The sequence below is a fragment of the Odocoileus virginianus genome, chromosome 30 (genome assembly GCF_023699985.2).
Source record: "Odocoileus virginianus isolate 20LAN1187 ecotype Illinois chromosome 30, Ovbor_1.2, whole genome shotgun sequence".
Taxonomy (NCBI): Eukaryota; Metazoa; Chordata; class Mammalia; order Artiodactyla; family Cervidae; genus Odocoileus; species Odocoileus virginianus.
Genome location: NC_069703.1, coordinates 17,535,526 through 17,557,031, shown reverse-complemented (window position 1 = coordinate 17,557,031; position 21,506 = coordinate 17,535,526). Strand labels below are relative to the sequence as shown.

Below are 21,506 nucleotides of genomic sequence, written 5' to 3'. Positions count from 1 at the left end.
CCTTTTTTTGGAATTGTAATGAAAACTGATCTTTTCCAGTCCTCTTGCCACTGCTGAGTTTTCCAAATTTGCTGGCATATTGAGTGCAGCATTTTCACAGCATCATATTTTATGATTTGAAATAGCTCAGCTGTAATTCCATCACCTCCACTATCTTTGTTTATAGTGATGCTTCCTAAGGTCCATTTGATTTGACACTCCAGCATGTCTGGCTCTAGCTGAGTGATCACACCATCATGGTTATATGGGTTATTAAGATCTATTTTCTATAGTTCTTCTCTGTATTCTTGCCACCTCTTCTTATTTTTGCTTCTGTTAGGTCCACACCATTTCTGTCTTTTATTGTTCCCATCTTTGCATGAAATGTTCCCTTGTTATATCTAATTTACTTGAAGAGTGCTCTAGTCTTTCCCATTCTATTGTTTTCCTCTATTTCTTTTCATTGTTCACTTAGGCTTTCTTATCTCTCCTGCTGTTCTTTAGAAATCTGCATTCAGATGCATATATCCTTCCTTTTCTCCTCTGCCTTTCCCTTCGCTTCTTTTCTCAGCTATTTGTAGGGCCTCCTCAGACAATCATTTTGCATTTTTTTTTCCTGGGCATGGTTTTGATCACTGCCTCAAATACAGTGTTATGAACCTGCATGATTTTTAAAGACTGTCTAGTATTGTAGGAAACCACTCCAGTGTTCTTGCCTGGTGAATCCCAGGGACAGGGGGAGCCTGGTGGGCTGCCATCTATGGGGTCACACAGGGTCGGACATGACTGAAGCTGTAAGAAGAACAAACGGAATGTAGGAAGAGCAAACATAACGCCATGATAGGAGACAGAGGCGGGAAGGGAAAGACCCTCCTCTGGCAACTAGGACGATTATCAGGCCACCCAGATACAGCCAATCAGAACTTGTTTTCGGAAAAGTCCCGCGCGCGCGAACATGTAACCAATCCGCTTCGCTAATTGACCCCTGCTTATGTTTGAAATTGGATGTTCTATAAATATGGGTAGAAAACCGGGCTCGGGGCTCTCAGCCTGTGCGCCACTGCGTTGGACACAGCGGGGGCCCTAGCTCGAGCTAGCAATAAACTTCCTTCTTGCGTTTTGCATTGTCTCTTGGTAGTTTTCTCTCTTCCCGCTCGGGGATTCGGACATCGGGCATAACAGAAGCGACTTAGCAGCAGTACTGTATGATCAACTAGATTGAAACATTCACTTGTGGTTAAGGATTAAGATTCCTTGTACTGTTTTGTTACTATAAATACGAGTGCAATAAACATCACTGTGCATAGAATCTCTAGGCATCACTGAGCATAATTGATATTTCTTTCATATAAATTAAGATAGGAATGCTTGAATCAAGCCTAAGAAAAAATGTTGAATATGAGTGTGCTACATATTTCTTTTAAGCTTAATGAATCAGAAACCATAATGAACAGTCATCTGAAAGTAACATAATTTTTATTAAAAATTTACCCTTCTTCAGTCTTTCTGTATTTTAGATTTTTTTTGTAAATCATTCTTTTGTAAATTAACAATATTCAGGTATAATTTACATAAAATAAAATACATACATTTTAAGTGTAGATTTACATAAGTTTTGACAAAGATAAGTAGGCATATGACCACCAAAATCAAGATACAGAACATCTGCACATCCCCCAAAATTATTATTTTCTTATCCTTTTTATACCTTATAAACATTATTTTACAATGCTATAATTTGTTTTTATCAGTCATTCTTTTAAGAAAATTAAGAAGAAATCTTAATCTTTCTATTAAGCAGAATTTATAGGATTTCCTAGGTAAGAATACTGGAGTGGGTTGCTTATTCCTTTTCCAGGGGATCTTCCCAACCCAGGGACTGAACCCACATCTCCAGTATCTCCTACACTAGCAGGCATATTCTTTACCAGTGAGCCACCACAGGATGCTTAATGTTACTACTCTGTTACCAAGGTATTGAAAACAGTATTCAACATTTTTGTCAGATGCAAACATGTCTGCAACCAGACATGGCCAGAAAGCCAATGTATCCCAGCACTGCTTGCTATCTAGAATCCCTGGTCCCCACTCTCTCTCTCTATTTTTGTTTTCTACTGTTTTTTATTTTGTACTGAAATATAGTTTTGGCTCAGATGGTAAAGAATCTGCCTGCAATGCGAGAGACCTAGGGTTGGGAAAATACCCTGGAGAAAGGAATGGCTATCCACTCCAGTATTCTTGCTTGGAGAATTCCATGGAGAGAGGAGCTTGGCAAGCTAAAAACCGTAGGGTTGCTAAGAGTAGGACATGACTGAGCAACTAACACTTTCACTTTTTCACTTTTCACAGTTGGTTACAATGTTGTGGTAGTTTCAGGCATACAGCAAAGTGAATCAGTTTTACACACACACACACACACACACATATCCACTCGTTTTTAGATTATTTTCCCATACAGATCATTGTGGAGTGTTGAGTAGAGTACCCTGTGCCATACAAAAGGTCTTTATTATCTATTTTATATATAGTAGGTGTTGCGAGAGGGCATCAGAGGGCAGACACACTAAAACCATAATCACAGAAAACTAGCCAATCTGATCACAGGACCACAGCCTTGTCTAACTCAGTGAAACTAAGCTATGCCATGTGGGGCCACCCAAGACGGTCGGGTCATGGTGGAGAGGTCTGACAGAATGTGGTCCACTGGAGAAGGAAATGGCAAACCACTTCAGTATTCTTGCCTTGAGAACCCCATGAACAGTATGAGAAGGCAAAATGATAAGATACTGAAAGAGGAACTCCATAGGTCAGTAGGTGCCCAATATGCTACTGGAGATCAGTGGAGAAATAACTCCAGAAAGAATGAAGCGATGGAGTCAAAGCAAAAACAACACCCAGTTGTGGATGGGACTGGTGATAGAGGAAAGGTCTGATGCTATAAAGAGCAATATTGCATAGGAGCCTGGAATGTTAGGTCCATGAATCAAGGCAAATTGGAAGTGGTCAAACAGGAGATGGCAAGAGTGAATGTTGACATTCTAGGAATCAGCGAAGTAAAATGGACTGGAATGGGTGAATTTAACTTAGTTGACCATTATATCTACTACTGTGGGCAGGAATCCCTTAAAAGAAATGGAGTAGCCATCATGGTCAACAAGAGAGTCCAAAATGCAGTACTTGGATGCGATCTCAAATACAACAGAATGATCTCTGTTCATTTCAAAGGCAAACCGTTCAATATCACAGTAATCCAAGCCTATGCCCCAACCAGTAATGCTGAAGAAGCTGAAATTGAATGGTTCTATGAAGACCTACAAGACCTTTTAGAACTAACACCCAAAAAAGATGTCCTTTTCATTATAGGGGGCTGGAATGCAAAAGTAGGAAGTCAAGAAATACCTGGAGTAACAGGAAAATTTGGCCTTGGAGTACACAATGAAGCAGGGCAAAGGCTAATAGAGTTTGCCAAGAAAACGCACTGCTCAGAGCAAATACCTTCTTCCAACAACACAGGAGAAGACTCTACACATGGACATCACTAGATGGTCAACACCAAAATCAGACTGATTATATCCTTTGCAGCCAAAGATGGAGAAGCTCTATACAGACAGCAAAAACAAGACCAGGAGCTGACTGTGTCTCAAATCATGAACTCCTTATTGCCAAATTCAGACTTAAACTGAAGAAAGTAGGGAAAACCACTAGACCATTCAGGTATAACCTAAATCAAATCCATTATGGCTATACAGTGGAAGTGAGAAATAGATTTAAGGGACTAGATCTGATAGACAGAGAGCCTGATGAACTATGGACAGAGAATCGTGACATTGTACAGGAGACAGGGATCAAGACCATCCCCAAGGAAAGAAATGCAAAAAGACAAAATGGTTGTCTGAGGAGGCCTTACAAATAGCTGTGAAAAGAAGAGAAGCAAAAAGCAAAGGAGAAAAGGAAAGATATTCCCATTTGAATGCAGAGTTCCAAAGAATAGCCAGGAGAGATAAGAAAGCCTTCCTCATCAATCAATGCAAAGAAATAGAGGAAAACAACAGAATGGGAAAGACTAGAGATCTCTTCAAGAGAATTAGAGATATCAAGGGAACATTTCAGGCAAAGATGGGTTCAATAAAGAACTGAAAAGGTATGGACCTAAGAGAAGCAGAAGATATTAAGAAGAGGTAGCAAGAATACACAGAAGAACCGACAAAAAAGAACTTCATGAACCAGATAATCACAATGGTGTGATCACTGACCTAGAGCCAGACATTCTGGAATGTGAAGTCAAGTGGGCCTTAGAAAGCATCACTACGAACAAAGCTAGTGAAGGTGATGGAATTCCAGTTAAGCTCTTTCAAATCCTGAAAATGATGCTGTTAAAGTGTTGCACTCAATATGCCAGCAAATTTGGAAAACTCGGCAGTGGCCACAGGACTGGAAAAGGTCAGTTTTCATTCCAATTCCAAAGAAAGGCAATAGCAAAAAATGCTCAAACTACTGCACAATTGCACTCATCTCACACGCTAGTAAAATAATGCTCAAAATCTCCAAGCAAGTCTTCAGCAATATGTGAACTGAGAACTTCCAGATGTTCAAGCTGGTTTTAGAAAAGGCCAAGGAACCAGAGATCAAAATGCCAATATCCACTGGATCAGCAAAAAAGCAAAAGCAAGAGAGTTCCAGAAAAACATCTATTTTTGCTTTATTGACTATGCCAAAGCCTGTGACTGTGTGGATCACAATAAACTGTGGAAAGTTCTGAAAGAGATGGGAATACCAGACCACCTGACCTGCCTCTTGAGAAACCTGTATGCAGGTCAGGAAGCAACAGTTAGAACTGGACATGGAACAACAGACTGGTTCCAAATAGGAAAATGAGTACGTCAAGGCTGTATATAGTCACCCTGCTTATTTAACTTATATGCAGAGTATATCATGAGAAATGCTGGACTGGAAGAAACACAAGCTGGAATCAAGATTGCCGGGAGAAATATCAATAACCTCAGATTTGCAGATGACACCACCCTTATGGCAGAGAGTGAAGAAGAAGGAAAGAGCCTCTTGATGAAAGTGAAAGAGGAGAGTGAAAAAGTTGGCTTAAAGCTTAACATTCATTAAACTAAGATCATGGCATCTGGTCCCATCACCTCATGGGAAATAGATAGGGAGACAGTGGAAACAGTGTCAGACTTCATTTTTCTGTGCTCCAAAATCACTGCAGATAGTGACTGCAGCCACGAAATTAAAAGACGCTTACTCCTTGGAAGGAAAGTTATAACCAACCTAGATAGCGTATTAAAAAGCAGAGACATTACTTTGCCAACAAAGGTCCATCTGGTTAAGGCTATGGTTTTTCCAATAGTCATGTATGGATGTGAGAGTTGGACTGTGAAGAAATCTAAGCGCTGAAAAATTGATGCTTTTGAACTGTGGTGTTGGAAAAGACTCTTGAGAGTCCCTTGGACTGCAAGGAGATTCAACCAGTCCATCCTAATTGGAAATACTGATGCTGGGTGTTCATTGGAAATACTGATGCTGAAGCTGAAACTCCAATATTTTGGCCACCTCATGTGAAGAGTTGACTCATTGGAAAAGACCCTGATGCTGGAAGGGATTGGGGGCAGGAGGATAAGGGGACGACAGAGGATAAGATGGCTGGATGGCATCACTGACTCCTGGGCATGAGTTTGAGTAAACTCTGGGAGTTGGTGATGGACAGGGAGGGCTGGCGTGCTGCAATTCATGGGGTCGCAAAGAGTCAGCCACGACTGAGCGACTGAACTGAACCAAACTGAACGCATGTATGTCAGTCCCAATCTCCCAATTATTCCTCCCCCTTCTTACCCCCGGTAACCATAAGTTTGCTTTCTACATCCATAACTCTTCTTTTTATTTTATAGATAAGTTTATTTGTACCATATTTTTAGATTCCACATATAAGATTTATAATATAATACTTGTCTTTCTCTGTCTGACTGACTTAACTCAGTACGACAATCTCTAGAACAGCCAAAGCAATTTTGGGGAAAAAAAGAGCAAAGGAATCAAGCTCCATGATTTCAGAGTATACTACAAAGCTACAGTAATCAAAACAGTATGGTACTGACACAAAGCAGAAATATAGACCACTCATCTCCTCTTAATCCTGGAGTCTTCTCTCTCTGGCAAGTATCAGGTAGTCCTGCATACCTCGCCCAGCCATTACCTAATTACTCATAGTAAATGCCTTCATAAACCAGGCCACTATTCACTACAGCACCCTCTTATCTGGTACCCTTTCCTACAGATTCTAGATGCTTCAACAACTTATGAACTATAGTTTTTGCCTTTTCAGTTCATATAGGACTGCCATGTTCTTCTCTACCTCCAGCTCCATAGAGTTTGGTTTGGAAATTTTCCCAAACAGCCATGGTGATAATGAAGTTCAACTTATAAATTTTCCCTCTATCATTTGCATTCTGTGACTTGTGATGCTTTCCAATGCCTAAAAATAGTTGCCTCAAATATAGTTTTACAGTTATTTATGAGGAGAAGGCTAGTCTGGTACAAGATACTCCATCAGGGCCAAAAGCAGAAGCAGTAAAAAAAAAAAAAACAGTTTACCCCAATTTTTCTCTAAAAATAATTTATACAATTTCCTATTCTGTATTTCTTCTTGATCTTTTCATTAACATTTTAGTTTATGAAAATTACCATACCATGTATTCAACTCATGGTGAATACAAATGAATAACTTGAGTTATGACAAGACTGAGAAATCACCAAGCAATAATAAATTAGTTTTTTTCATATTTGAATTTTACCTCTAAATTCAGGAGCATGGTAACTATGCCTTATTTCCATATGCTTCAGTGTTTCTTTAAGTCCAGAAATCTAAAAAGTAAAGTCCAAAGGTAAGAGGTTATATGCTAAATAACTCCAAAATGGGTTAAAATGCTTAAATACTGCTTAAAAAATATAGGAAATATTATCTCTCTTGCATTAATTCCTATGTATTTTAAAAATCTAAATATTAATTGCAATAAAAGAAACATAATTTAAAGTCTAAATTCAAGTTCACAGCAAGAATTAAGTATCTATTACAGGTAAACATTTGAAACATTTATTTCACAGCATAGTTTCCTGAACCAAGAATACTTGCCACATACTTTTAATAATAATTATTCAGGTCTCTACTTGGAGTTTTCTCCTCTGTTGAAATTGCTTCACAATAGCCTAATTCATCTTCATATCCACGAAAAGATGAGGTAAATATTTGTTGGGAAGTAAAATATGAAGAGACTGTTGCTATCTTAAAAACTCTTAGCTCATTTTCCACCCACAAACACTCCTTGTTTTATTACATTTATTTTATAATTAAGAACATTTGTCAGTTTGGTGGCATTCCATTTACCTATATCTCTTGAACACTAGATTTAAATTAAAAATTCAACCTTAAAAAGCTGTTTCATCCCTCATATGATTATACCAACAAAAAAATCATGTTTAATTACATACAGATACACATATTTTTCTACTGTCACTGAGTAGCAGTTAATCCTTCCTTCTTTCTTTGTTTTGTTTTTTACTTTATGAACATCTCCTACTTTCTAGCACAACAAGGTGCCTCAAATGCTCACCCAGGCTCATCTTGTATTTGCTTCGCCCAGACTGCTATCAGTCACTTGTTCAAGAAGCACCACTTCCTCTTACAGGAGAATAGTATTAGAAACTGCAATGTCATTATTTCTAGATCCTCTCAACAGATAGACCTAGAAATACATGTAGATAGATAGATAGATAGATAGATAGATAGATAGATAGATATTTTTAGAAAATTTCCTGTTTTGAACCCCATGATCCAAAAAAGATAACATGTAATTTATTATATATATATATATATGTGTGTGTGTGTGTGTATATATATATATGTATATACATATACTAAAAATAAATTTTATTTTATCTTTTTTCAAAAATGGGGCTCTAATTCCAAATTTTGGACATTTGGGAGAATTTTGTAAAGCTGAAAATAATTAAATTACAGATGTTTCCACAAGATTTAAATAAATTTAAAAGTGACCACATTGTTTATTATCTATCAAAAGAATTTGGAAACACATACTTATTAGATTTTTGTCATCTCACAGTATACTTTCACTCTTTTATATACAAACTATAAAGCATTAAAAATTCTACAATCTAACCCTTTTTTAAGTAAAGTATTTGAGAAAACGCAGTAAGCTAAATGGTCATTAAGATAAGTTTTTTAAGAAAATGAAAATGGTTGGGAAGGTCTCCTGGAGAATCCATGGACTGTATGGTCCATGGGGTCATAAAGACTGAGCAACTTTTTCTTTCACTTCACTTTCAAGGAAACGACAATGAATTAGAGATGGGTCAATGAGGTCAGAGATGTTAAGGATCTTATGGATGCTGTGGCAGAAGCCATAGAATAAGCAAGTTATATTAGGTTCACACTCAAAAGAATCACCCAGAACCATGTACCTAAGCACAAGGAACATGACCAAACCAGCAGCACCACGCTAGAAGGTGATGGCCAAGAGGACACATGCAGACTGTGGGCCAGTGGATGCAAAAATGCCCCTTGTACAAGGTGTCATCTGAAGGTGAGAAGAGAAGGCTATTTGAAGACAGAAAATTAACACTGATTGTTATGCTTTACCTAATAATCAGTTAATGTAACATCCAAATACCCTATGTTAAATTCAAAGAAACTGGATTGTTTTTAATAGCAGGTTATGTTTTATTTCACCTTTGGTGGGAATAGCAGTTCAAAGACAAAATAAGTTGTAGATAATAAAGATACAGTTCTTTACACATCTGATGTGTAAAATTCAACCCTTCCTCACAGAGAGAATTTTTCTGAAAATCTGAAATGAAAATCTGAAAAAGATTTTCATTTTTTAAACATGTTTTTATTTTAGATACATATCAATCACAAGGCAAGTAATTTTACCTTTGCTTAATGTGTAAGAAAAGAGACATATATATAAAATTACCTGAATGTCCACATGGCTACTTTGCAGCACAGCTAGGACTGACTGCTACCACTCCTCATCTTGAGCTTAACTACACCAGTGGTGAACATTTTGAGACCCCAAGACTGTATATGGCCTAAATATGTCTCAATATGGCCTTTGATCTAACTTCATATTAAAGACAGTGGAACTGATGGCCATTTAGGAAGTTAACTTATCTCTGATCACAAAGACATTGACTGGAAGATCCAGTGATAGACACAGGTGGCAGATGGAGAAATCGACAATCTGGAGGGGAGTGGAGGCACTTGCCATCATGAACGCTAGAAGGCCCTGATACCCTTGAGTAGTGAAACTTAGTATGAGTGGTCTGTCCTACTAAACACACATGGTCACTTGGGAATATATGGCCAGGTCACTGATGAGCTCCTCTAGGAGAAGAGTAATAGGAAGATGAGCATGAAAACAGCAGGGAAAGGAGAGGAAGATGGTAGGAAAAGTCTAAGTTGGTTTGTGGCAGGAAAAGCAGCAGGAGCAACCTGCATCTAGCTCATAGTGTTCCTGGCAATGGAAATGTGCCTCCTGTTAGGAGGCTGTGGGAACAGGTTAGATGAAAAGGAGCAAAGAGGTGAAGTTGTGAAGATTTGACAATATAGTGTCATAAAATTGCAAACTATTATTAAACTCTTTTTAGGCAATATTACCATTAATTCATACAGTCAAGAACACACAATTAAATTTCAAGCACAAAGAAGGAGACAAGTGATGTTCTCATTTTAGTAACTAAAAATTACACTCAAGAAAAGACAATGTACATTTGATTAATGTATGCCTTAATAAAATCATTCATGCTTTTGCAACCATTGCGCAAACTTCTATAGCTTCTAAAAGTCTGGCCAAAAATCAGTATCTCCAGAAAAAATAAAAGAAAGCTAAGCATAGTAGCAGTTTTGTATTTTCTAATCAACTGTTACATATTGTCCCCATGACCGAGACACACTCCGTTTTATTATTCTCGAACTCTATACTCGCTAGCCCCCACTCTACCACCCTAGGGTGAGGCCTATACAAAAGTCCTGCAGGAAGAAAAGGGATGTCAGTAGCAAAATGACTGAAAATTGAGTCAGGAACTAGGTGTTTCAAATATTCATTTAGGAGGAAATTGCATGGACTCTCCATTCATCATCTCATCTAAGTTTCACAAAAATATTAAAAGATAGGTCATTATGGCTATACGTTATGCATGAAAAATCTGAGTTTAAAGTGGTTAGGTAAGGTCCAGGTTTACAGCCATCATAAATGGCATTTAAAACCCAATCTAAGTATTGTTATGTTTTAATGGCTCAGATTTTCCCTCTAACAATATTTTAATAATCTCCTAAAAAGCTATATTTGAATTAAGTAATTTTAATTCAATAATAATCTTTGTATTTTTAAAGTGGATAAAATATTTTCCTGGATTTTTCCAACTGAATCTTTTTTACAACATGACAATTGGTGAAAATCATTTAAAATTTAACTCAGAAACAAAAACCAATATTTCTGATAATGTTATAAAAAAATAAATGGTTAAATATCATTTTCAGGTAGCTTGGACGGTCTCTTTACCTGTCCTATTGCTCTGTCCCTTTCCAAAGAGGTCAGCATTTTCTGCTTCAGTAAAGCATGGTGCTTTTCATGTAATACTCTTATAGCTGGTTCATATGATGCATAATGTAACTTCAATCTATGGAAAATAAAGGGCATCATAAAGGGTAATTGAGCTAAATCAGTGATTTCCACTTAACATTCTCAACCTCTTTTCTCCTATTTTTTTGCATTTGAGTGAAAAGTGAAAACCAGATAAAGGTCAACATAACAAAGCCAAGAAGTATAAGAAGTATTATTTGTCATGCAGCTTCCCAGCAACCTGGCTGGAGGTGGGACAGTCACCGTTCTCTTGCGTTGGCTAGTTCTCTATTTCCTTTTGCTCTATTCAAGCATGTACCCAGAAGTCACTGCCATTCACTGACAGAAAAGAAAATTTCAGCTTATTTAATTCAAAGGCAATTTTCAACAACACAAGGGCTACAAACAATGGATGATTAAATAGAGTGTTATTCACATCAAAATTAAGGATGGTCTTGAAAACAGGTATGAATAACCTCATATTAAGAAAGTTAAGTATTTTATTCCTTTGTATACATATTCTACAATGTGTTTATTGAATATTATGCTATCTATTTTGTTATAGACATTGTATTAGGTACTTTTATCATCACAGTTTTCACAGATAAGAAACAGAATTAAATGAGCACACAAATGTAAGTGGTGGAGCCAGGCTTCCAATGTTTATTTGATTTCAAAATCCAAGCTTTTTTCATTACATTGTACTACTTCTCAATCATAGTTTTGTTAAGAGGATGTTTTGTAAGAGGAAAACAAACTATTTCATTTTTTTTCTGAATTTTTATGGAATTGGAACAATTTTATGAACCAAAAAGACAAAAAAATAAGGCCAATATATGAGACCAAAAGAATAGAGTAAGTCAATGAAGAAACACTCTCACACGCTCAAGGTCTTTTTTTTTTTCCCCCAAGTTAATGCAGTTTTTCTCTTATTAAAGTAGTATCTATTTCTACAGGGATTCAATTAGGAAAAATCAGAAAAATGCTAATTTCTAACATACTGCTAAGTTGAAAGTATACTGATTCTGAAGCTCCACAGGACAGCCTATGATTAAGAAATCATAACAGTCACAATGACCATAACCACTACAAAATACAGCAGTTATCATGACCAGCCCAAAGTCATGTTGTTCAAATGTGACTATTTAAATTTAAGCTTAACTTAATTACAATTAAATAAACATCAGAAATCTAATACAGCAGTTGCACCAGCCACTTTGAAAGTGCTTAGTAGAGGATGTGACTAGTGACTACCATATGGGACATAAATTATTAATAACATAACAGGAAGTGCCATTGGGCAGCGCTGCCTTACAAGAAGCAAAGGAGAATTTTACTTAGAGATTAGAAATTTTTATTTTGAGGGGAAGGTGGTCAGGGGTGGTCAGGTGCTTCTGCACTTTACTCTCCATGCTTAAGAATTTGGTGAATATTGTCATGTTCTTCCAATGACCTGGTGCCTTTGCACAGCATGCTGACCCCACACTTTCACTCTGTTAACTCATACTTTATAATTCATTTCCTTTAGATATAGGTCCCTGAACCCTCTCACTCGCCAATCTGACTGGGGTGACAACTTCTTCACTGGCATAGCAACAATACAGTATATGTCACTGTATTTCTGCTTAGCTACTCCCCCATCACACACCTTAATAATCCCCAGGAATCCTAAGAGCAAGGCGCTAAATTTGTTCATCTTTCTATTTCAAACACATGATATAGAGCCTGGCACATAGTAAATGTTCAATAAATACTCAGTGAATAACTTCACCTGGAACATCCTTCTATGGCCAAATTACTTAAAACTAATTAAATAATTGTTTAATAAATATGCCAACAAATATCGGCAGCTTACCTTTTGAGGTCATTAATTAATTTGTTTTTCTCCTGGACTATTCTCTTGTGGTGCATTCGATGAAAATCACGTTCTTTCTGAGTTTTCAGCAAATCTTCTCTAGCCTTGCTGTAAAAACAAAAATAACAACCACCTTAAAATTCACTGCTATTCTTTTCTGAAAAAATATTTATCAGTTCTAATCCAGTATGAAAGTGAAAGAAGAGAGTGAAAAAGATGGCTTAAAGCTCAGCATTCAGAAAACTAAGATCATGGCATCCGGTCCCATCACTTCATGGCAAATAGATGGGGAAACAGTGGAAACAGTGTCAGAGTTTATTTTCTCTGGGCTCCAAAATCACTGCAGATGGTGATTGCAGCCATGAAAGTAAAAGACACTTGCTCCTTGGAAGGAAAGTTATGACCAACCTAGACAGCATATTAAAAAGCAGAGACATTACTTTGTCAACAAAAGTCCATCTAGTCAAGGCTATAGTTTTTCCAGTGGTCATGTATGGATGTGAGAGTTGGTCTATAAAGAAAACTGAGCACTGAATTGGTGCTTTTGAACTTCTCTCCCTTGGACTGCAAGGAGATCCAACCAGTCCATCCTAAAGGAGACCAGTCCTGGGTGTTCATTGGTGGGACTGATGAAGCTGAAACTCCAATACTTTGGCCACCTGATGTGAAGAACTGACTCATTTGAAAAGACCCTGATGATGTGAAAAGACCTGATGATTGAGGGCAGGAGGAGAAGGGGACGACAGAGGATGAGATGGTTGGATGGCATCACCAACTCAATGGACATGGGTTTGGGTGAACTCTGGGAGTTGGTGATGGACAGGGAGGCCTGGCATGCTGCAATTCATGGGGTCACAAAGAGTCGGACATGACTTAGCGACTGAACTGAACTGAATCCAGTACTGCATGATTCAAAAAATAATTTAAAATAAAAAATTTCACTATAATTTTCATTGAAATATCCCTACCAACATAACATATATAAGGATGGGGGATGAACAAGCTAAAACCTGTAGTTTCAAAAATATCAGTCATTCATATTTCATTTAAATAAAGAAAATTAAAGGTATTTTTCCACAATAACTTACAATCCATCTATTTTCAAAGACAATATATTTACAAAATTGAAATGTATACAAAATAGAATAATTCAAAATAATTACAAATGAACTAAAAGATTTAACCAAATTTAATTCTGAACTTCTTTAAATACATGGTTAAGTGGGTTGCTTAGTTCTGATAATTGTAAAAAAAGAAAAAGCATATAAATTCTAGAAAAATCAAGATTTCATTCTGTTAAGGCATGTGAAAAGTCTACACCACCTGCAGATCATATTACATATTATGAATAACTGGTAACTTAATGAGAAAAGTCTCCAATGTCAGTACTGTGACACAGAAGCATTCTTTAACTAGATGTATCTTCTGCAGATTCCTGGCATAAAGCAAGAGTATTCTTTCTAAGCCCAAGTCATATGTGAAGAAAATTAATGGAAATGTTTCATCCACCACTATAGTATAAGTCAATTTCAATATAACAGTGTAAAGTATAATTTATAATAGAAAAGTAGTTATCTAAAAGTCTTAGTTAACTGACAAAGTGCTCCTGCATTGAGATTCTCACATTCTAAAAAATGGATGGACTGAATTAGAGTACTGACAGCTCACAAAAGGTTCAGAATGGAAACTACCTCTCATATTTCAAAATTCAGATTCATATGAAATAAATGGGTGCCATAGATTTCTTCTTTAGGACCTGTGTCAGAACAATCATTGAGGAATGGGGACTGGGAAGCTGCCAGAGTGGTGGTATGAGTTTAGGTTTTCAGACTTGTGATGGCACATATTATTATGATTAATAAGACTTCTCACTGCAAGATCAAGCCACACACAGAATATGGTGAAAGCATCTTTTCCATTCTTCTATGTTTCCTTCTTTGTCCCCACCATCTCCCACTGATTAGGAATTACCTGTATTATTCTTCATTTTGCTGTCAATGTTATAGTTTTGATCACACGTAAATAGACAATGTGTCACAGTACTTCATGGTCTAACCATCTGACCCTCAACTTCATTTCCATGCCAACAATCTTAAAGGCATACAGGCAAATGCTGATTAAAATATTCAGACTTGAAATATCATCTGTGGAATAGTCCAACTATTAAATAAATAATTTATTCTTTCCAGGTTTTAACTCTGTGTGTATATGTAAGTGAAGATGGGGAAAAAAAAAAAAACAAATGGAGAATTTCTCTGCCACTAAAATGTGCCTAATACTGAGTAGAGTGGTGAGTGAAAAGGAGGAGAGAGTTTAAGTAGAGTGACTGGAAAACATAAATGGCTGAGTTGACATTTTGTTTTGAAAGCACAAGAACATCACCTGAATTCCCATTCCTTTTAAAGAAAAGTGTGTAAAATGTCTTATATGCTATACAACACATAAAAAATATTCAATAAATATTTCTGTAATCATTAACACTATTACCATGATATTATTTATTATTTAGTATAGTAGAACAGATATATTCAATTCCTCTAATAGCTACATTTATCTACCTAAAATGGGGGTATGCCAGTTGTTAAATATGCTCTAATGAATAAAAAATATCAAGATATATGATTATTAGTAACTGTATATCTTTATAAAAGAATTTAAACTTTATAAACATCTAATTTGAGTCTACTAAAAGCTGTCTTTTTTCAACCACTTAATTTATTACTTAATGAGCTTATACATTTTTATCTTATCTAAATGTAAACCCATAATAGGTTTAAAAAAAAACAGAAAAATAATGCTGAAAGTTTCTTGGGCAGAACCACAAATGCGTAGCATTTTTAAATACACATTTTAAGTCCTATTGTACTCATCCCAGGAAAGAAAGCATAGGAACTGATTGAAGTATTAGACCTTAAAGCTTTTCTGACCATTAAATTGGTTTTCAGAGACTTGCTTTCTGTTTGCAAAAATGAAGTCTACTCAGTAAAACAATTTAAATTCATTTCATGGTGATGCTTCTCCTATTATGAACTTTCTACTGCCCAGCTGCTAATAAAAGAAAAATAGAAGTTGTACTAAAAAGTAAAGTTTGAAATAATCACATATGCAATAAATATTTAAACTATCTTGTATTTTTTTCATTATATTAGTAGAGAATCTTTGTGTTTAAAAAAAGTTTTCTTAAGACAGATACAAAATATAGAAATTCTATTTCAAGTACAATGAACTTGATATTCAGTGAAACATTCTATTTAGATTTGTTCATAAAGAACACACTACTTAAATGCTTTTTCTTAATGAGATCACAGAATAACTATTTAACTTATCCATTTCAGGAAAGCAGCAAATCAAAATATGTAAATAAAATAAAAAATAGCAAGATACTAATATTTTTCACACTAAAAAAGCACTGTCCCCAAAACTCCATGTTTAACATATAAATGTAATTTAACAGTGTACTCTAAAAAGTTATTTTTAACTGAATGCTCCCAGTAAAATAATGACCATTTAACAGATTTATTGAGTTATTGTTTCCATAATTTGGCAAAAGTTACCATATAAACATTTTCTGGTTTCCATGCACCAATCAAAGTAGGCCATCTTTGTTGTATATTTTCTTCACATGTAAACTTGAATCAGAGTGATTTTTGATAACTACAATTACCAACTATTGCATTCTCTTCAAATGGTTAGAAATAAATTAGTTTGCTGCTGCTGCTAAGTCACATCAGTCGTGTCCAACTCTGTGTGACCCCATGGACGGCAGCCCACCAGGCTTTAACCCACTACAGTTAATATTGGGATAATTGTCAGATGGTAAAAATGCCACACAACTATATTAGATGCAAACTTTCATTATATTCTTAACCAAAAAAAGACAGGGATAGACCCATGTCTGGAAAAAATACCTTCTTAATTTAACAAGCAATTACCTAAAAACTAAAGCATGAAATTTTATGGGCTCCATTATTATCTTTATCCACAGTGTGTGTTTCTGAAAGTCATTAAATTAAATAGGTCTTCAGAAAAGCTGGGCACTCTCTGACCTTTCATAGAAGTGAATTTTGTAAGTGAAATTAGGGTCTATTAGTAAAGCACCTAATGTTTTCTTAATATTAATAGCCATTAATTTTCCTTATGTCCATATTTTCTGACAGAAGATAAAATCAAGCATTTTATTACTTTTAAAATGGTAGATTTTTATCTTCTATTTAGTCATTCCAGTCAGTATTATTCCTGCCTAATCTTTAGGACTCTCAATAAATCTTTTCTGGTCGGCATTGTATTTTCTTAATATAAAAGCCCAGCAAAGGAAGACAGTATTCTAAATGAGCAAGACTTAGCTCCTCAGGAAGTTATTTAAGTTACCATAATAAAAGGGAAAGGATGCCTACTCCTAAGGAATACCATGAAAGAGGCAAAATCATCAACTACTTGAAAAATTATTAGAAACTTAACTAAAGTGCCAAAATGTTAAAACATACATTCACATAAGCCCCTCATATTAGTCAGGCACAGCTATAAGACCTGAGTATATACTGAGGACAAGACAATTCCCTACTATATGGAGCTCATAATGTAACAAAAACTGAATATATTAGATAATTAGATGTAAAAGGCACAAATATCAAACTTCTTCACAAATATACAGTATTTAAGATAATCTAATAACTGGAATGAGATATACAAATAGAACACTAAAACATATGAATACATCAATCCATCCCCCTAAAATGTATGGATATAAAAATATATGTGTATCTTTCAGAAGGGGGGATCAAGATGGGGAATACATGTAAATCCATGGCTGATTCATGTCAATGTATGGCAAAAACCACTACAATATTGTAAAGTAATTAGCCTCCAACTAATAAAAATAACTGAAAATATATATATATATATGTGTGTGTGTGTGTATACACACATGTACACATTCTTCCCAAATTTTAACAGATTTAACTCAATCTTAATCCTAATGCCACCCCAGTCTTTCAATAAAAACTGACAAAGTGAATCTAAAATTTATATGACAATACAGAATCTAGAATAGTTAAGCAATCTTTAAAAAAGAAAAACAAAGTTGGAAGACTAAGCTATCTGACTTTACAAACTTAAACTTGCAGCAATCAAGAGTGTGGTATTAGCATTAGCATAAGGATAAACAAATAGGTGAATGGAATAGAATATAGAAACAGACGCATATTATACAGTGAAAGTGATTTTCAACAAAAATGCCAAAGAAATTCAATGAAGAATGAAAACTCTTTCTAAGAATGGTTATGGAATAATGAATGTTTATTGAAAAGAAAATTAATCTCTAGCTCCTACCTCACAGAATGTACAAAAATTAAAGTAGGCCAAAAATACAAGTTCTAAATCTTTAAAGGTTTTAGAAGAGAATATTTCTTTAACCTGGAAGTAGGAAATGGTATCTTGGCCAAAATATCAAAAGCAGTATTCTAAAAAAGATAAATTGAGACTTTATCAAAATTTAAAACTTCTGCTCATCCAAAGACACCATTAAGAAATTGAAGAATTGAGCCATAAACTAGAAAAAATTTCAAAATATTCTGACAAAGGATTTGTATCCAAAATATATAAACAACTCTTAAAACTCACAAATAGAACTGGTGCAATAAAAAAACAGGCAAAAGAGTTATACAGAAAGCATCATATTCAAAATATTGTGACAAAGGATTTGTATACAAAATATATAAACAACTCTTAAAACTCACAAATAGAACTGATGCAATAAAAAAACAGGCAAAAGAGTTATACAGAAAGCATCATATTCAAAATATTCTGACAAAGGATTTGTATCCAATATATAAAGAACTCTTACAACTCACAAATAGGACAACTAATGCAACAAAAAACAGGCAAAAGACTTCGACAGAAAGCAGGATGGATGAAAGGCCAATAAGCACAAAAAAATGTTATCAGTATCATTAGTCATCAGGAAAACGAATATCAAAAACTACAACAAGTTGTCACTATACAACCACTCAGTTTAGTTCAGTTCAGTCGCTCAGTCGTGTCTGACTCTTTGTGACCCCATGAATCGCAGCACGCCAGGCCTCCCTGTCCATCACCAACTCCCAGAGTTTACTCAAACTCATGTCCATCAAGTCGGTGATGCCATCCAGCCATCTCATCCTCTGTCGTCCCCTTCTCCTCCTGCCCCCAATCCCTCCCAGCATCAGGGTCTTTTCAAATGAGTCAACTCTTTGCATCAGGTGGCCAATGTATTGGAGTTTCAGCTTCAGCATCAGTCCTTCCAATGAACACCCAGGACTGGTCTCCTTTAGGATGGACTGGTTGGATCTCCTTGCAGTCCAAGGGACTCTCAAGAGTCTTCTCCAACACCACAGTTCAAAAGCATCAATTCTTTAGCACTCAGCTTTCTTCACAGTCCAACTCTCACATCCATACATGACCACTGGAAAAACCATAGCCTTGACTATACCAACGTTTTTTGACAAAGTAATGTCTTTGCTTTTTAATATGCTGTCTAGGTTGGTCATAAGTTTCCTTCCAAGGAGTAAGTGTCTTTTTATTTCATGGCTGCAATCACCATCTGCAGTGATTTTGGAGCCCAGAAAAATAAAGTCTGACACTGTTTTCACTGTTTCCCTATCTATTTCCCATGAAGAATGGCTGAAATTTAAAAGTCTGACAAAACTCAGTGTTGTGTGATAATGTGAAGCAATTAGAGCTCTCACATATCTCTTTTGAGAATGTAAAATGACACAACTTGAATGCTAGAAAATGGACTAGTAGTTTCTTAAACATCTACCCTTTATAAAATTACATTCTCAAACCAGTAAATCCTAAAGGAAATCAACCCAGAATATTCATTGGAAAAACTGATGCTGAAGCTGAAGCTCCAATACTTTGGCCACCTGATGCAAAGAGTCAACTCATTGGAAAAGACTCTGATGCTGGGAAAGATTGAAAGCAAAAAGGAGAAGGGGGCAGCAGAGGATGAGATAGTTAGATATAATCACTGACTCAATGGACATGAATTTGAGCAAACTCTGGGAGACAGTGGAAGACAGGGAAGCCTGGCATGCTGCAGTCCATGGGATCACAAAGAAACATGACTTAGCCACTGAACAACAAGTTTTTACCAAAAAGAAAGAAAACACACTTTCACAAAAAGACTTGGGCACAAACACTCATAGCAGTATCATTCACAATAACTATAGCTGGAAACAACTCAATAGAAAAAGGGTAATAAATAAATTCTGGTATACACTATACAATAGGACACTACGTAGCAATAAATAATTTAGATATCATCACCAACTCAATGGACATGAATTTGAGCAAACTCTGGGAGACAGTGGAGGACAGGGAAGCCTGGCGTGCTGCAGTCCATGGGGTCGCAAAGAGTTGGACACAACTGAGCAACTGAACTGAACTAGCAATAAAAGGAAACAAATTACTCATAAATGAAAATATCATAGATAAATTTTACAGACTTTAGATGAGCAGAAGAAGCCAAACACAAAGAAATGAACATTCTGTGATTCCATTTATGAAGTTATCCAACTGGCAAAACTAATCTAAAGTGGAAAATATAATCAGAACATTAATGCCAGGGCAGGGAATGACAAAGAAGGGACACAAAAGAAATCCCTGGATAGACAGCAGTGTTCTATATTATGAGTTTGGAAGCTATAAGACTTCATTTGTTTGTCAAAATCATGTAGCTAAAGATATGCACATTTCAATTTATATAAATTAGAACTCAGAAAAATGATAAAAACAATAAATAGAATGTGGGGTAGAGACGAATGTGGGGTGGAAACGAAATAATGGCAGAAAGTTGATAAGTGTTGAAACTGTCTGCCTCATGAGGTTCATTATTCTATTTTGTTTACTTTCTATGCAATTGATATTTGTTCAGAATTAAAAACAATATATGTAAACAAACAAATAAATTGCCTTATACCTGACTTTTGGAAAAGATACCACTCTTGGGTCTATCTTCAGTGTTACTGATGCTGCTAATAATAATGTTGATGAAGATGATAATGCTATTCCACCCACTTAATAATACTGTGTACTAGATACAATCCTCATTACACTGTGATGAATAAGACAAGCACAATCTTTATCTCTCAGATGTATAAACAAAATGAATAAGGAAATAAAACATACATATATATATATACATCTATAAACTGTAATGAGTGTTCTTAAAGGAGGGGAAAAAAAGGACATTTTAATATAGAATATTGATTTAATCCTTCTGAAAGTGAAAGTCGCTCAGTCATGTCTGACTCTTTGTAACCCCATGAACTATACAGTCCATGGAATTCTCCAGGTCAGAATACTGGAATGGGTAGCCTTTCCCTAGGGGATCTTCCCAACCCGGGATCGAACTCAGGTCTCCTGCTTTGCAGGCGAATTCTTTACCAGCTGAGCCACCTTACTGAGCACTTATCATGTGATAGATATTGGGTTAAACACTTTAAAATGATGCCTTCAAGGATAATGCCACCCCACTCACATATGTGAAATCTGAGAGATAATAACATTTTTATAACTAATAAGTGGCAGACAGCATGTACTGTGCTACTCTATCCTTAATACCTGACCTGATATTATTATCCATCCTGAGTAAAAGTTTGACTGGAGTTAGTTAGTAATGAAGAATTTGATAACTAAATATGTGTTCAAGGACCTAATTGTTTCATAAGGAGCTGGTCTGACTCATTATTATGTAGTAACAAGATAATTCAGCCTATAAGATTATGCAGGATATAATGTTCTCCCTAGTTCCATTATGTCCCTCCATCCAGTCTACTTTCCATACAGGAGCCACTTTACATTATGATTCTCCTCAAAACTATCCATTAGCCTCACATTTCACTTAGAGAAAAAAAAGAAAATTCTAACAAAAGCCTCTACCACTTACCCAATGGATCTAGTCACTATGGTCACCTTACTCATCCTCCAACAAACTAAGCTGTCTCCAACACAGGTTCTTTGTATTTCCTTTTCCTTCTGCCTGGAAT

The 21,506-nt window shown here is 35.8% G+C and overlaps 1 protein-coding gene across 2 annotated transcripts in view; it reads right to left on the bottom strand.

The window, feature by feature from the left end:
- SPAG16 (sperm associated antigen 16) overlaps positions 1-21,506 on the bottom strand; it is a 968,306-nt gene that overhangs the window by 909,059 nt on the left and 37,741 nt on the right. For both annotated transcript variants that reach the window (XM_070458611.1, XM_070458612.1), the window contains exons 6-8: positions 12,481-12,588; positions 10,566-10,683; positions 6,780-6,849 (exon numbers count right to left, since the gene is read on the bottom strand). In XM_070458611.1, the coding sequence (XP_070314712.1) occupies positions 6,780-6,849; positions 10,566-10,683; positions 12,481-12,588 (296 nt within the window). The remainder of the gene's footprint in view (positions 1-6,779; positions 6,850-10,565; positions 10,684-12,480; positions 12,589-21,506) is intronic.